The sequence below is a fragment of the Heloderma suspectum genome, chromosome 10 (assembly GCF_057233095.1).
Source record: "Heloderma suspectum isolate Gila_16-S chromosome 10, 16-S_ref, whole genome shotgun sequence".
Classification (NCBI taxonomy): Eukaryota; Metazoa; Chordata; class Lepidosauria; order Squamata; family Helodermatidae; genus Heloderma; species Heloderma suspectum.
The window spans coordinates 15,442,443-15,456,006 of NC_139467.1; the positions used below are offsets into that span (position 1 = coordinate 15,442,443).

At 47.0% G+C, this 13,564-nt stretch overlaps 1 protein-coding gene across 1 annotated transcript; it reads right to left on the reverse strand.

Moving 5' to 3' along the window:
- Nucleotides 1-2,465: 2,465 nt before the first annotated feature.
- Nucleotides 2,466-11,755, reverse strand: LOC146337790 (chemerin-like receptor 1). Its single transcript, XM_084814357.1, has 2 exons — nt 11,675-11,755; nt 2,466-6,909 (listed from the first exon to the last, which is right to left on the reverse strand). Exon 2 carries the CDS (start codon nt 6,902-6,904, stop codon nt 5,939-5,941), a length of 966 nt encoding a protein of 321 aa, XP_084670483.1. The 5' UTR covers nt 6,905-6,909; nt 11,675-11,755; the 3' UTR covers nt 2,466-5,938.
- Between the last annotated feature and the right edge of the window lie 1,809 nt (nt 11,756-13,564).

The window sequence follows — 13,564 nt, forward strand, 5'->3', positions numbered from 1 at the left end:
TCTCCTGGCCCCACCCCCGAACATTCAGTGCATTATCGGAACAGGGAGCATATTCACATGCAGTGGTATAGATGTGGGCTTTGCCAGGTGACTGGGAACCCAAATTTTTATTTTGTTTTTATTATTTATTTATTTACGATATTTATATACTGCTCAACATCATTACAGATACTGGAGTGGTGAACAAGATAAAAGGAATAAAATACCATATTAAAAGTTTTTAAAAACAGAATACCAATAAAAACTCTGGCTGCTCAGTCGAGGAAGGCTTGTTGAACTAAAGATGTCTTCAGCAGGTGCCGAAAACAACACAACATTGGTACTTGCTTGACCTCCAGAGGCGGGGAGTTCCAGAGAAAGGGAGCCACCACACTGAAGGCACTACTCTGGGTGGACTCCAACTGAGCCACAGATCCATGCAGAATCACCGACTGTGCAGCATCCCTCCCTGCATGGAGGAGTCTACAGACACAGGCTCCCTGTTTCGCCCTTCCACCAAATGCACAGAGGTCAGGGAGGCAGAGATGGCTGATACACTGAGAGTGGGACAGGGCTGATGGGCCTCTAGCCATAAATGTATCTAGGAGACCAGGTCAGGGTGGTGGGCAGCTCCACTTGAATCTAGACCCAGAGGGTTTGTTTTCAAGGTGGCCACTTAAGAATCTCCAAAGAAGAAGAAGAAATGCATCTCCAAAAAAGAGGACACAAATTTGCATACATTTTGCGTATGCTAATTTATATGTAGAGATGCACATTTAGAAATAATTATTATAAGGACAACTCACCATAGCGTGGAAGAGTGTGACCAGATGGTCAATGTGCCTGCCTGTTAAGTCTGCTATCCAGGTACTAAATGTGCATTGGCAACTGTTCTTCGGGTACTTTATGTCCAAACTGGAATTGGATGGGGCAGCCCTTCAAATAGAGGACCATCCTCTGTAAAAGAAGACACATGACCATCCTTGTTCTCCAGCACCTAGTCTTTGAGACCAGTGATTTGAGTTGAAGGTCCTCCTTTGTTGTCCAGGCAAAGTCAGAAGGCCAGGCTCCTTACACCAGGCCTGGCCAATCCCGAGGCTTCATAACGGCTGCCAGTCACAGAGCCTGATTTTGCACCCTGCTCTTCCCTTCAGCACCAGTGTGGGGCTCTAAGGCCTAAGCACACACAGCCACACTAGTTTGCCACAATTGGTCCCAACTAGGGGTGCTGGAGAAATTAGAGACTGACTAAAACGAGTTCGGATTTCTTAGAACCCGACCTGCGGAATATGCTGTGAACTGACCCCCTCAGGCCACGCAGGGTCTGTGGACTTTCAGATCTTTTTTTGTTACTTTCCCAAAATTTATGCAAATTTATTTGTAGGAAAATATGCCAGTTTCTGCTGAGACTGGTTAATATCCGCAAGGAAAAGTTGAATGGAGTGGGGGAGCAATACACTAAATGTAACATACTAACATAAATTATGTAAATGGTTGCATTTTTTCTGCATAAGAAAAAAATAAAATAAATTTGAATCCATCTGTGAATGGATACTGGAATGAATGACACCACACAATCCATGGAATACACACAGGATGGATTTCACAAAGTCCAGACATCCTTACTCCCAACCTCATATCCCAAGGTTCCTACTAGTTCAAGCCCCAGTGCCCCAGTAGAGCCTTCCTCAACTTAGTGTCCTCCAGACGTGTTGTACTGCAACACCCATAATTTCCACCCAGTATGGCCATTGCCTAGGAATTATGGGAAATGCAGTCTGACACATCTGGAGGGCACCAGGTTGGGGAAGGCTGCCCATGTAGCATTTGAGTTGCATAAGCATTTTCAAAATGGTACACAAGCATGTTCAAAACAATTGGGAATGGGTTGAAGTAGGGTGGGGAAGAAAGAGAAGCAGCGACAGCATTTGGGAAATGATGCAGCCAAAGCAAAGCATCTTTGAGTCCTGTTGATTTCAACTAGGGATGCTGGAGAAATCTGCAGTGGACTGGTACCCCCTTACCAAGCGCATCTGCCATAGTTCGCGGGACTGCTCTTCGGCTGTCTAAAAGTGCTTCGCAGCTGTAAATGCTTCCTTCTACATAAATTGTGGCGTAAAAGGCCACAATTTACACAGAAGGAAGTGCTTTACAACTGCGAATGCCGTAAACTACGCAATTTACGGCAGTAATTTTCCCGCGGCTGCCATTAGCCTATTGCACCTTTTAGACAGCCAGAAAGCTCCTCTATGAACTATGGAGAATTTGCCAGGGCTCTGGGGAAATCTATGGGGCCCTAAGGGGCTCAGATTTCCCCACAGCGGACCCCTTCTGGACTGAATGTCAGGGGGTTCACTCATCCCCAATTTCAATAGCAGGCTTAAACACATGGTTAAGCCTCTTCCACTGAAATGAATGGGACTCAAAAGGCAGCTTAATTTTGGCTGCATCGTGCCTTTGTTGCCCCCGATCTGGATTTATTACTTTGAAGAACAAGGCTCTGGCTGTTGTGATTTCACTAGGAAACTTCAAAAATATAAACCCACAGTGATCTGCTTGAACCTGCAAAGGGGTACATCTTGAATGGCAATTTTGCACATATTCACAAATTTCCAAAATTTCTAATTCAGAATGTATTGAAGTCCTGTGGCCAAAGAAGAAAAGAAAACAACAACAACAAACATTTGTCACAGATATGTGAAGAGTGATACATATATAAACATCTTGGTCAAAATCTGACCCTCTTTCCCCAGATTAACTCTGAAATGTATTTTTTCCTATGCAGAATTAGAATTCAGATTCTGTGCTCCAGAGCGCTTTGCAGGGCCAGCCCAAGACATCTTACTCCCTGAAGAACAGGATAGCGCCCCACCCATTCCATGTGCAGCTGGACTGACAGATCAATTTGTCTTCAACATTGATGATGGGACAGCATTCTCCACTGAACCTGAAGGCAGCAGGCTAACTTAGGAGGTGCAGAGATGGCTGTGTGGCAAACAGATCTCTCCTCTAACATCTTGTTGCCACCTCCCAGCATCTGTTGCCTGAGGCGAACGCTTCACTCTGCCTCATGGTAGGGCCAGGCCTGTTGCTTTGGGATCTAGCAGAAAGCCTGAGAGACATAGACTACAAATAAGCAGAATCAAACGGGGAAGCTTTACTTGGGCTCTTATCATTTCGGAATGCAAAGGTCTATGTGGGTGGGTGGAATTCCATGTTTGGATTCTCCCCAGAGAAAAATCTCTGTAGCGAGCTTGCATTTAGACTCCATTGAAAACTTGTGTTTGGCTTCCCTTTCTTCCTGATCTAGGGGGGCCACATGCACATCGCCCCCCAAAAGATGACACAGATTTTCATAAAATGTGCAATATGCCAATTGATCTGTACAGATACAAAATTTGCATATGCCAAGTGATATGTCTAGATGCACATTTAGAAATGATTACTACCACTTGAAATAGAAACACAATGTATCTCATTGCAATTGGAAAGACCGTGTCCAGAAGACCGTGTCTGCCTGCTCAGTCTGCAGGCCAGGTGCTAACAGCTGAAGGGCAAGTTCGAGGTTTCTGTTCTCCCTTCCTATGGTTCTTGATCTTTAAACTGGACAGCCCTTCAAATAAAGAATACCTATAAACAGAGGACTGCCCTCTGACAGCCCTTCAAGTGAGGGCTGTAAATTAGAACATATGGCCATCCTTGTTGTTGTTCAGTCATTCAGTTGTGTCTGACTCTTCGTGACCCCATGGACCACAGCACGCCAGGCCTTCCTGTCCTCCGCTTTCTCCCGGAGCATGCTCAAGTTCATATTTGTTGCATCGGTGATGCTATCTAGCCATCTCATCCTCTGCCGTCCCCTTCTCCTTTTGCCTTCAATCTTTCCCAGCATCAGGATCTTTTCCAGGGAGTTTTCTCTTCGCATTAGGTAGCCAAAATATTTGAGCTTCACCTTCAGCATCTGTCCTTCCAATGAGCAGTCAGGGTTGATTTCCTTTAGGATGGACAGATTTGACCTCCTTGCAGTCCAGGGGACTCGTAAGAGTCTTCTCACCACAGTTCAAAAGCATCAATTCTTCGGTGCTCAGCCTTCCTTATAGTCCAGCTCTCACAGCCATACATTACTACTGGGAAAACCATAGCTTTGATTAGATGGACCTTTGTTGGCAAGGTGATGTCTTTGCTTCTTACTATGCTGTCTAGGTTTGCCATAGCTTTCCTCCCAAGGAGCAAGCGTCTTTTAATTTCATGGCTACAGTCACCGTCTGCGGTGATCTTGGAGCCCAAGAAAATAAAATCTGTCACTGCTTCCATTTCTTCCCCTTCTATATGCCAGGAAGTGATGGGGCCAGATGCCATGATCTTCATTTTTTTAATGTTGAGTTTCAGACCAGCTTTTGCACTCTCCACTTTCACCCTCAACAAGAGGCTCTTTAGATCCTCTTCACTTTCTGCCATTAGGGTGGTATCGTCTGCATATCTGAGGTTGTTGATAATTCTCCTGGCAATCTTAATTCCGACCTGTGATTCATCCAACCCGGTGTTTCTCATGATGTACTCTGCATATAAATTAAATAAGCAAGGTGACAATATACAGCCTTGTCGTACCCCTTTCCCAATTTTGAACCAATCGGTTGTTCCATGTCTGATTCTTACTGTTGCTTCTTGACCCTCGTACAGGTTTCTCAGGAGACAGGTAAGGTGGTCTGGTACTCCCATCTCTTTAAGAATTTGCCATAGTTTGTTGTGATCCACACAATCAAAGGCTTTAGCATAGTCAATGAAGCAGAAATAGACATTTTTCTGGAATTCTCTTGCTTTCTCCATGATCCAGCGAATGTTGGTGATTTATGGCCATCCTACCTACCAGCTACTTTGTATGTATTGGGAATTGTGTTGGTATGGTAGTGGATCATTCAATATGTAACACTCCCTCCTGTAACCTGAGGTGGTACAGCCCAGGGAAAACATTCTTGGGAAAATTCTTTCACATGCGTTTCCTGTTTGAAATAAACTGACACTGAAAAAACAGCTGTGAGAAGGGAAGACTTTCTCTGTTATGCAAGGGGTAGTCCACAGTGCAACTTGCCATGCAATCCTATGCATGTTTAGATAGGAAAAAGTCCTACAACTCTCAGCATGCCCCTGCCAGCAGAATATTTTGCTGCTTGAGGTGAAGAACCAGATGATGCCTTCTCCCATTCCATGTACAAAAGCTGACTAGACAGGCCATTAAAGCTTTCTATAACACTGGTGATGAGACAGCATCCACTGCCATACCTGAAAGTAGCAGACCAGCTTAGGGGGTGCAGGGGCAGGCTTTGTGGCACACAGCTCTCTCCTTCTGCCGCACTCTGCCTAATGGTAGGGCCAGCCCTGGTTGTAGGGCTTTTTTTCCCTTTAAACATGCATAGGAATGCATCCTTAAGGAGTGTCTCTCAAAGTGTGCTATAATATCTAGGTGATCAAAAATCACTTCGACATTGGCTCAACCTCAGGGGTTGGTATGGGTGGGCACGTGCCAAGGCCCATGCCTCAGCGGGGGGTGGGGGCTGAGGCATTGTTGCTGCTCCTGTTGCTATTGAAGTGAGTGAGTGACAAGACCAATGAGAAAGAGCAGCAGCTCCCTCTGCCTGCTTTACACACCTGCCCCTTCTGGGCAAGTGGTCAATACTGGGTCCAGAAACAGGGCATGAGTGAGTGGTCAATGGCTCGGTGGTGGAGGAGGGAAGGCCCCTGAAGTCACCTTGCTTGAAAGCATCCCAAAGCCTGGAGTAACAACACTAGGTATGAACAAAGTCACAGGTCAAGAGTTAAAGCCAAGCATTAAGATGACCAGTTCTCTTGCTACAACCACGACAACTTCCATCTTTTTCTGGAGGTGTGGAAAGTGCCCAGGAGGCTTGCTGATTAGGTCAACCCTTTGTAAATGGAATACAGAAGTCCAACCTTCCTCTGGGCCTTACGTCTTCTGACTAAGGCTTCGTGATGTTTCTGCCCCAGTAGAGCCTTCATCCTCTTCAGTTAGGGCCTTGCGGAAGAGCCCCAAGAAGGACACTCGGCGGTGGAGTTGCCGGCTCCGGACACAGCCCACAAAGCAATATAGCACAGGGTTGACACAGCTGTGGAGGTATGCCAGAGCATTGGACAGCTTCAGCCCAATCCCCCAGGAGTTCTTTCTGCTCGATACGGTGCTGAGAAGCACAAAGATGTGGTGGGGCAGCCAGCACATGAAGAAGAGTGTCACGATGGTGGCCACCAGAGTGAAGGTCCTATGGGAGCCCTCCCAGCGCCGCCCACGAAGATTGCAAACCAGAACCAAGTAGGCCGAGGTAATGATGATGAAAGGCACAAGGAACCCTCCCAAGAACCTGCTCAGCCTCAGGGGCAGTTCCGATGACATCATGAGATCTTTCCGGTAGACACAGTAGGATCCTCCATTTTTGTCTTCGGTATGGCGGACCACCAGGTAGGGGATGCTGAAGGCCAAAGCTAGGACCCATGCCCCAGTGCACATCAGGGCTTGATAGCGTGGCCCACAGTGGTTTCGGGCCCAGACGGGCCGTGCAATCAACAGGCAGCGGTATACACTGATGACAGTGAGGACAAAGACGCTGGTAAAGACGGTGAGGTAGCGGGCGAAGGTATGAAGCTTGCACAAGGCCAGGCCAAAGGGCCAGCAGTCATACATTATCTCCTGTACAAGGGCAGGGATACGGCCAAGAGAGAAGAGGAAGTCTGCTACAGCCAGGTTGAAGTAGCAGATGGAGGTGAAGGTCTTGTGCTTCTCCCGCCTGGCTACAACCCACATTACCAACCCATTGCCAGAAACCCCCAGGACCAGGATGATCACGTTTGTTACGATGGCGATCTGGCGCATAGCATCTTCCACAGCAGTGGTGTTGAGGTGTCCACAGGAGGCATTCATAGTGTCTGCAAAGAGGAACCCAGCTAAATTTAGTACCTTTCCCCTGCTAAAGCTCACACCTCCTGTAAGTGGCAATCTTGTAAAAGACATTGAGAATACACGTTTGAGGTCTGTGAGGATTTGTGGGGAGTCTTAGCCTCCATTTCTTCCTGAAGGGATTACTGGGGTGGGGGGAGGGAGGAACTGGGTAGGTGGATAACAGGAGCAGCCCCAGGTTCAGTGGTACATTGCCCCTCCTCTCCCCACTGGACAATTTCTTTTTCCTGTCATTGATCTTTCCTCCCCCTCTGAAAGAGCAGGTCCTTCTTTTGAGACTGTGATGGACATTTGGTGGCGACTCAAGAGAGGGCCTTTTTGGTGGCCACTCCCAGGCTGGGGAACTCCCTGCTGAAGGAAGCTAGCTTTGCTCCCTCTCTGCTCTCCTCCAGCTGACAGGCAAAGACTTCTTCACACAGAGCATAGTTAAACTATGGAATTCGTTATCACAGGATGTAGTGATGGCCACCAATTTGGATGGCTTGAAAAGGGGCTTGGACAAATTCCTGGAGGAAAAAGCGATCAATGGCTACTAGTCCTGATGGCTATGTGCTACCTCCCGTACCAGCAGCAGTGAGCCTATGTACACCAGTTGCTGGGGAGCTTGGGTGGGAGGATGCTGTGGTGCTCATGCCCTGCTTGTGAGTTCCCAGTTGACAGCTGGCTGGCCACCGTGTGAACAGAATGCTGGACTCGATGGACCTTTGGTCTGATCCAGCAGGGCTCTTCTTATATTTTTAAAGACTACAATATTCAAGAAGGCATTTGGCCTCTACGTGGGTCTTCTGGGTTGGGTGCTGTTTTTTATTTTCTTCTTCTGTAATCGTTATGTTTTTATTGTATTTTCAAGTATTGTTTTATTGTTTTAATCGATTTTGATTGCACCTGTAAGCCGCCTTGATTGCCATTTTTTGATAGAAAGGCAGGGCACAAATTAAATAAATAAATTGTTGTCTTTATTCATGGGAATGGGGCAAATTCGCTCTCTCCATCCCCCCCCCTTCATTTTGTCACTCTCAGGATTGTTAACTGGTTTTAACATTCTATCATTCTCTCTAATGAGCTTCCGTCGTGCATTAAAAACGTTGTTGTTCAGGCAGGCATTTGGGGGGGGGGGGTTAGGGTATTTTAGAAAACGTTTTTATGGTAGAATTTTATTGTTTTAAACTGTTTTTATTGTATGTTGTATATCGCCCAGAGTGGCTGGGTGACCAGCCAGATGGGCGATTAATAAATTTAATAATAAAATAAAATAAATATCCCTAGGGCAGAGGTGCCTCAGGCAAAGAGTCCCAATCCAGCCCGCCTGGGGTCCCAATCTGGCCCTCCGGAGTTCCCCAGAAGGTCACAGCCCCTTGCCTCTCCCAGCCCCCCCCCCCAACCACTGATCATTTGGTGAGTTCCTGCCTTTTGTGCAATTTTTCCCCATTCTAAAAGGTTGAAATGCCACTTCTACGGTTACTTTAGAACTTTCAGCTAAAATATGCCAGCAGTTTGGCCCCTCCTCTTTTACTTCCAGCCCTGCCAACCACTGGAATATGGCCTGGGAGCACTCCCAAAATGGAATTGGGCCTTGGACTCAAAGAGGTTCAACACTCCTGCCAGAAGGCTTCTGAGAACACACTACACTTATCAGGAGGCCTTTCCCCCCTCCATCCCTCCCTCTCTCAAATCTGGCCTCCAGGCTGCTCAAAGAAGTTCAGTCCCATGATTTAGACTGAATATCTGTAAGAGCTCACCATGCATGTGTCTCTCATGAGGTGCAACCATGGCACCACCAGGAATGTTTCTGATGTCACCATTCATGTCTGCCTCTTGCTGAGATTTCTCTCCAGGCATCCAGTGCCAAGCCTGACTGGCTTTTGTTTCCCCTGAGCCCTTCCTTCCCTCCATGCCTGGTGCAACTTAGCTCCTGGATGGCTGGTTGAGAAACCTCTCAGTAACTGTGAGCTCAGAAGTGACCACAACTTCCCTGTTGGGGCTGCTGAGATGGCAGCTTCCCTATCTGTTTCAAACAGAGGACTTGCTCTAACACAGGTCCGAGAATGTCTGCAGGCCATGCATGTGGCAAGGCAAACGTTTATCCATGCCTGTGTGGGTAGCCCCCGGGGAGAGAGAGAGAGACCTGTAGGCAAGATGATTGCTCTCAGCCTAACTTTCCTGACATGGTCCTTACAAGGATATCGTGAGAGATGTCCCCAAAGGAGGCTGGTGGCTCCAATGTCGGTGGGGCTGTGAATCAGGTCTGGGTTTCAGTCAGAACCAGTCAGAATTCTAAAGGAGCTATCCAAGGCACTGATTGGTTCTGACTGAAACCCAGGACTGATTCACAGCCCCACTGACATCAGAGCCACCCGCCTCCATCAGGTGTCCCTGAATTCTACTCCTGGTTAAGAAAAAGAAAAGCAGATGTAATGGCTTTATTTTAGTCGCTTCCTTTAAATCAGGAGTACTGAAAGGCTGGATGCACCTGATCTCGTCTGATCTTGGAAGCTAAGCAGGGTCAGCCTTGGTTAGTACTTGAATGGGAGACCACCTGGGAATCTGGCTTCCTGCACTGAGCAGGGGGTTAGACTTGAAGGTCTTGTAGGCCCCTTCCAACCCTATGATTCTATGAGATTCTATGAAATATAACTTCAAGACCAGAGCCTACCTGAGATCCCTAGAGAGCAATATCCCCTTCCCCATGGTCCATCCCGTATCTCCCAACTGGTGATCATTTCGTGGTTTCCTGGCTTTTGCGTGCCCCCCCCCGTTGTAGTTCAACTACTCTGCGTTAGGAGATACACTTGGGGACTTGCTATCTGATCTCTCAAAGTCCCTGCTCTAAGGCAGCAGGTCTCATTCCCTTCTAAAATCTGGGGACTGCCCTCTATTTTTTTCTAAGCATGAGGAGCATCACCCAAAGCATGAGGTAGAACCCACGGGCGTTGATTTCCTGTCCTGTCCTCCTGTGGCCTCCAAACTCACCTGGCCATGAAGGAAAAAGGAAGAGCTCGGATTGCAGAACCAAAGAGTCAGAAGGATCACCTCTTGTTCAATCTACTGTCCAAAGGCCAAACTGCCCTGTTGCCCAAATTGGCCATTCCCAAGTCAACCTATGCAATTGGGACTACAGTGAGATGTGGACAAGAAGCAGGTGTCTACAGAAAAAAGTAAGATTTTCCCCTAAGCTAGCCTTCTCCAATCTGGTGTCCTCTAGATTTTTTGGACTGCATACTCCCAGCATTCCTGGTTGTTGGGCATGCTGGTCTCAAACATCTGGTGGGTACCAGGTTGGAGAAGGCTTCCCTAAGGCCAAAGAATTGTGTGTGTGTGTGTGTGTGTGTGTGAGCATTGGAAGGGAGACACGTTAGGAGTTTATAGGATTAGAAAGGGTGTGGATATGGTGGAACAATTTCTGTCCCTTTTATCAGAACATATGAAGTCACCTGCTGGATCAGACCCAAGGTCCATCTAGTGAAGTCCAAGCTCCTTCCCAGATGTGTCTGGGAAGTCTGCAAGCAGGACTTGAGTGAAATACCACCCTTTTTATCATGTTCCCCAGTAACTGGTATGCAGAGGGATATTGCCTCTGATATTAGAGGTAACGCATAGCCATCCTGATAACCCACACTCAGTGGTTGAATGTGGGTTGTTTGTTGAACTGTGGGTTAACGTGTTGTCCAAACCCAGGACATTTTCCACAAGGTGACATATTAATCATGTAGTGTGGCTTATTTTTCTCAAACAAGCCACCCTGAGAACCCATGGTTTGTTGTTGGGTTGTTCAGGGTGGTTAACAAGCCACCCTGTGGAAAATGTCCTGGGTTCGGACAACATGCTAACCCATAGTTCAACAAACAACCCATGGTTCAACAACAACCCACACTCAACCACTGAGTATGGGTTAGCATGTTGTGTGAACCCAGCCCATAGAATTATCTTCCATGAATTTCTCTAATCCCCCTTTAAAGTCATCCAAGCAAGTGACCATCACCACATCTTGTGGGAGTGAATCCTGCAGATTAATGACACACTGTCCTGAATCTCCCATCAATCAATTTCATTCTAATATTATGAAACCAGGAGGGAAAAAACCTTCCCCCTATTAACTTACTCCATGTTATGCTTTTATACACCTCAATCATGACCCCCTCCCAGTCCCCCCTCCCCCGGCAAACTAAACTCAGAAGCATATAGTGAAATTCGTTGGAAGTTGGTCTAGGGAAGGCAAAAGAAAGCATTTCTTCAAATGGTGCATAATTAACCTAGGTACGCCAAGATGTGGTGACAGCCAGTACTTCCACGGCTTTAAAAATTTATTATTTATAAATTATTTAATTTATTTATTATATTTCTATACCACCCCATAGCCAAAGCTCTCTGGGCAGTTCACAACGTGATTTAACATATTCATGGAGGGCATGTCAATCACAGATGTTAGCCATGATGGTTCAATGGAACCTCCACATTCGGCCATGGTATACCTTTGAATACTAGATGCTGGGGGACTGGGGGAAAATAGCAGCTCTTACATTCATGGTCTCTGCGTATGGGCATCCCAGAAGCATCCGGCCAGCCACTTCTGGAAACAGGCTGTGAGACTAGATTCCACCTTGGTCTGATTTAGAAGGGCAGTTCTGATGTCCTGGACTCTGCTATATGGCTCAGATGTAACCAACAACCCTCCAACCCCACTAAGCTACAGCTTCTGGAAACTCTGTGGCATGCCTTGCACATAACTTTGCTCACCATGCACAGCTCCAAAATGCCTTCAGTAAAATGCTGCAATGCTCCAAGCTGGTTCCAGGATAGCGATGTCTTCAACAGCTGCCTCACCAATAAGTTCTAAAAGGGAAAACGAAGAAGAACAAAGAAGGGTGCAGGAAGGGGCAAAAGGAACACGATTGCAACAACGGCGGAGTTCATCACAGTCCTGCCTTCACTTTGCAAAATCGCAGTGCTACAACCAATGGTGTGCAGAAACCATACTTCGTAACATCCGCTCCCCTTAAGATTCTTGCAGCAGTTATCAGAGCACACTGAGCGCAATCAGTGGAGGCTGGTGGCTCTGATGTCAGTTGGGCAGTAAATCCACGCTTGCTTTCAGTCGGAACCAGTCAGAACTCTGAAATGGCTGTCCAAGGTGCTGCAACCATGTGGGGGATAGAGTTTGGCATCTTGGAGAGCTCCTTTAGAGTTCTGACTGCTCCTGACTGGACCCAGAGTGGATTCACAGCCCCACTGACATTGGAGCCACGTCGTGCCTCCACTGGCCACAATCCTTTGGTGATGTCCACAGGCTGGAAGGGGAGTCTGTTCTTTATGTAACCATCAGGTAATTCACAGTAGTTCCTCATCCAAGAGAACCATCATTTTTACTGAGCTGAGAAGCCCTATCAGGGGGTTTGTTACTGATGTGATCCCAACTGTTTGAGGGGGAAACCGTGACTCCATTCGCTGGCTCCACACTGAATCCTCACCAGCTGCTGCACATGGAGGTCAGGAACTGAGCGGGCTGGGGCCAGCACATATGAAGACATTGGGGGTGGGGCTTGCAGACACAGTTCCATCCCTCGCCCTCACATTTGGGTTGAACTACAAGTTATGTTAATTGAGTGGCATGTAGCTGAGCAAGAACATTTTTTTTAAAAAACTTTAGAGTAAGTGTGCGTGGCCCAAATTTGGAATGGGACCAGTGTAGACTGGAGGGGGGGATTAAACTTTTTCCCACACCTATTCACTTCCTGAAATTCTGCTTGCTGTGCAGGGATTAGAAAAAGAAGAAAATCTCTGCATGGGTGTGCGTGGAATTTCAGGAAACAAACAGGTGGTGGTGGTGGTGGGACAGGGGTTAATACCCCACTCTTGGTGCACACTGGTCCCAATATGAATTGGGACCATGCTCACTTACTCTAAAGTAAAAAAAGAAGAAAGAATAGATTCAGCTACATGCTATGCAATTAATGTAACATGTCATTTGAGCCTTACTCAACTAAGGATGTTCATCTCCAGGAAATCCATTTCACTTTTGGCTCGATGGAGTTCCACAGTGTGCTTGACTCAGCTCACATTTGTGGGCCGAGCTGTGAGTTTTTCCTGAACTCCTGGAACTTTGTGTGTGTGTGTGTGTTTTAATTTGCACAAATTGTGGCCAAATTTTGTGTAATTTGCAAAAATTGCTGTTGAAATTTGCACAATTTGCACAAATTATGCACATTTGCACAACATTCAGCTGTAATTTACGCACATTAAAAATACAGAATGTCTATGAACTGGCCTGACCCGATGCAGATTGAGTTGGGCTCCATGGCAGAAAATGGACCAAAGTCCAGGGAGCCGTACCAAGGGAAGGTCGTTGAGCTGCAGCCCCCAAATGGATTCCTCCAACATCCCTATGCTATACCCCATTCAGGCATAATGCCTGAGTAGTGCTTCAAGGTCTGCTGTATCTGGCCACTCTACTGCACTGGGGCACAAGGTCTGAAGTGGGGAGTCTAGTCTTCACATGGTGGCTCCTGATGTTATTCAGAATGGTTCTACAACATGGGAAGAGCCCACGTGTCTGGAGTAGGCTCCCCACTTCAGACCTTCCACCCCAATGTGTGGACGGTCCAGGTTGCATCCTGAAAATTAAGTGTA

Bases quoted from the DNA above. Each gene is read 5' to 3' on its own strand.
- LOC146337790 (XM_084814357.1), bottom strand. From the start codon at position 6,904: ATGAATGCCTCCTGTGGACACCTCAACACCACTGCTGTGGAAGATGCT.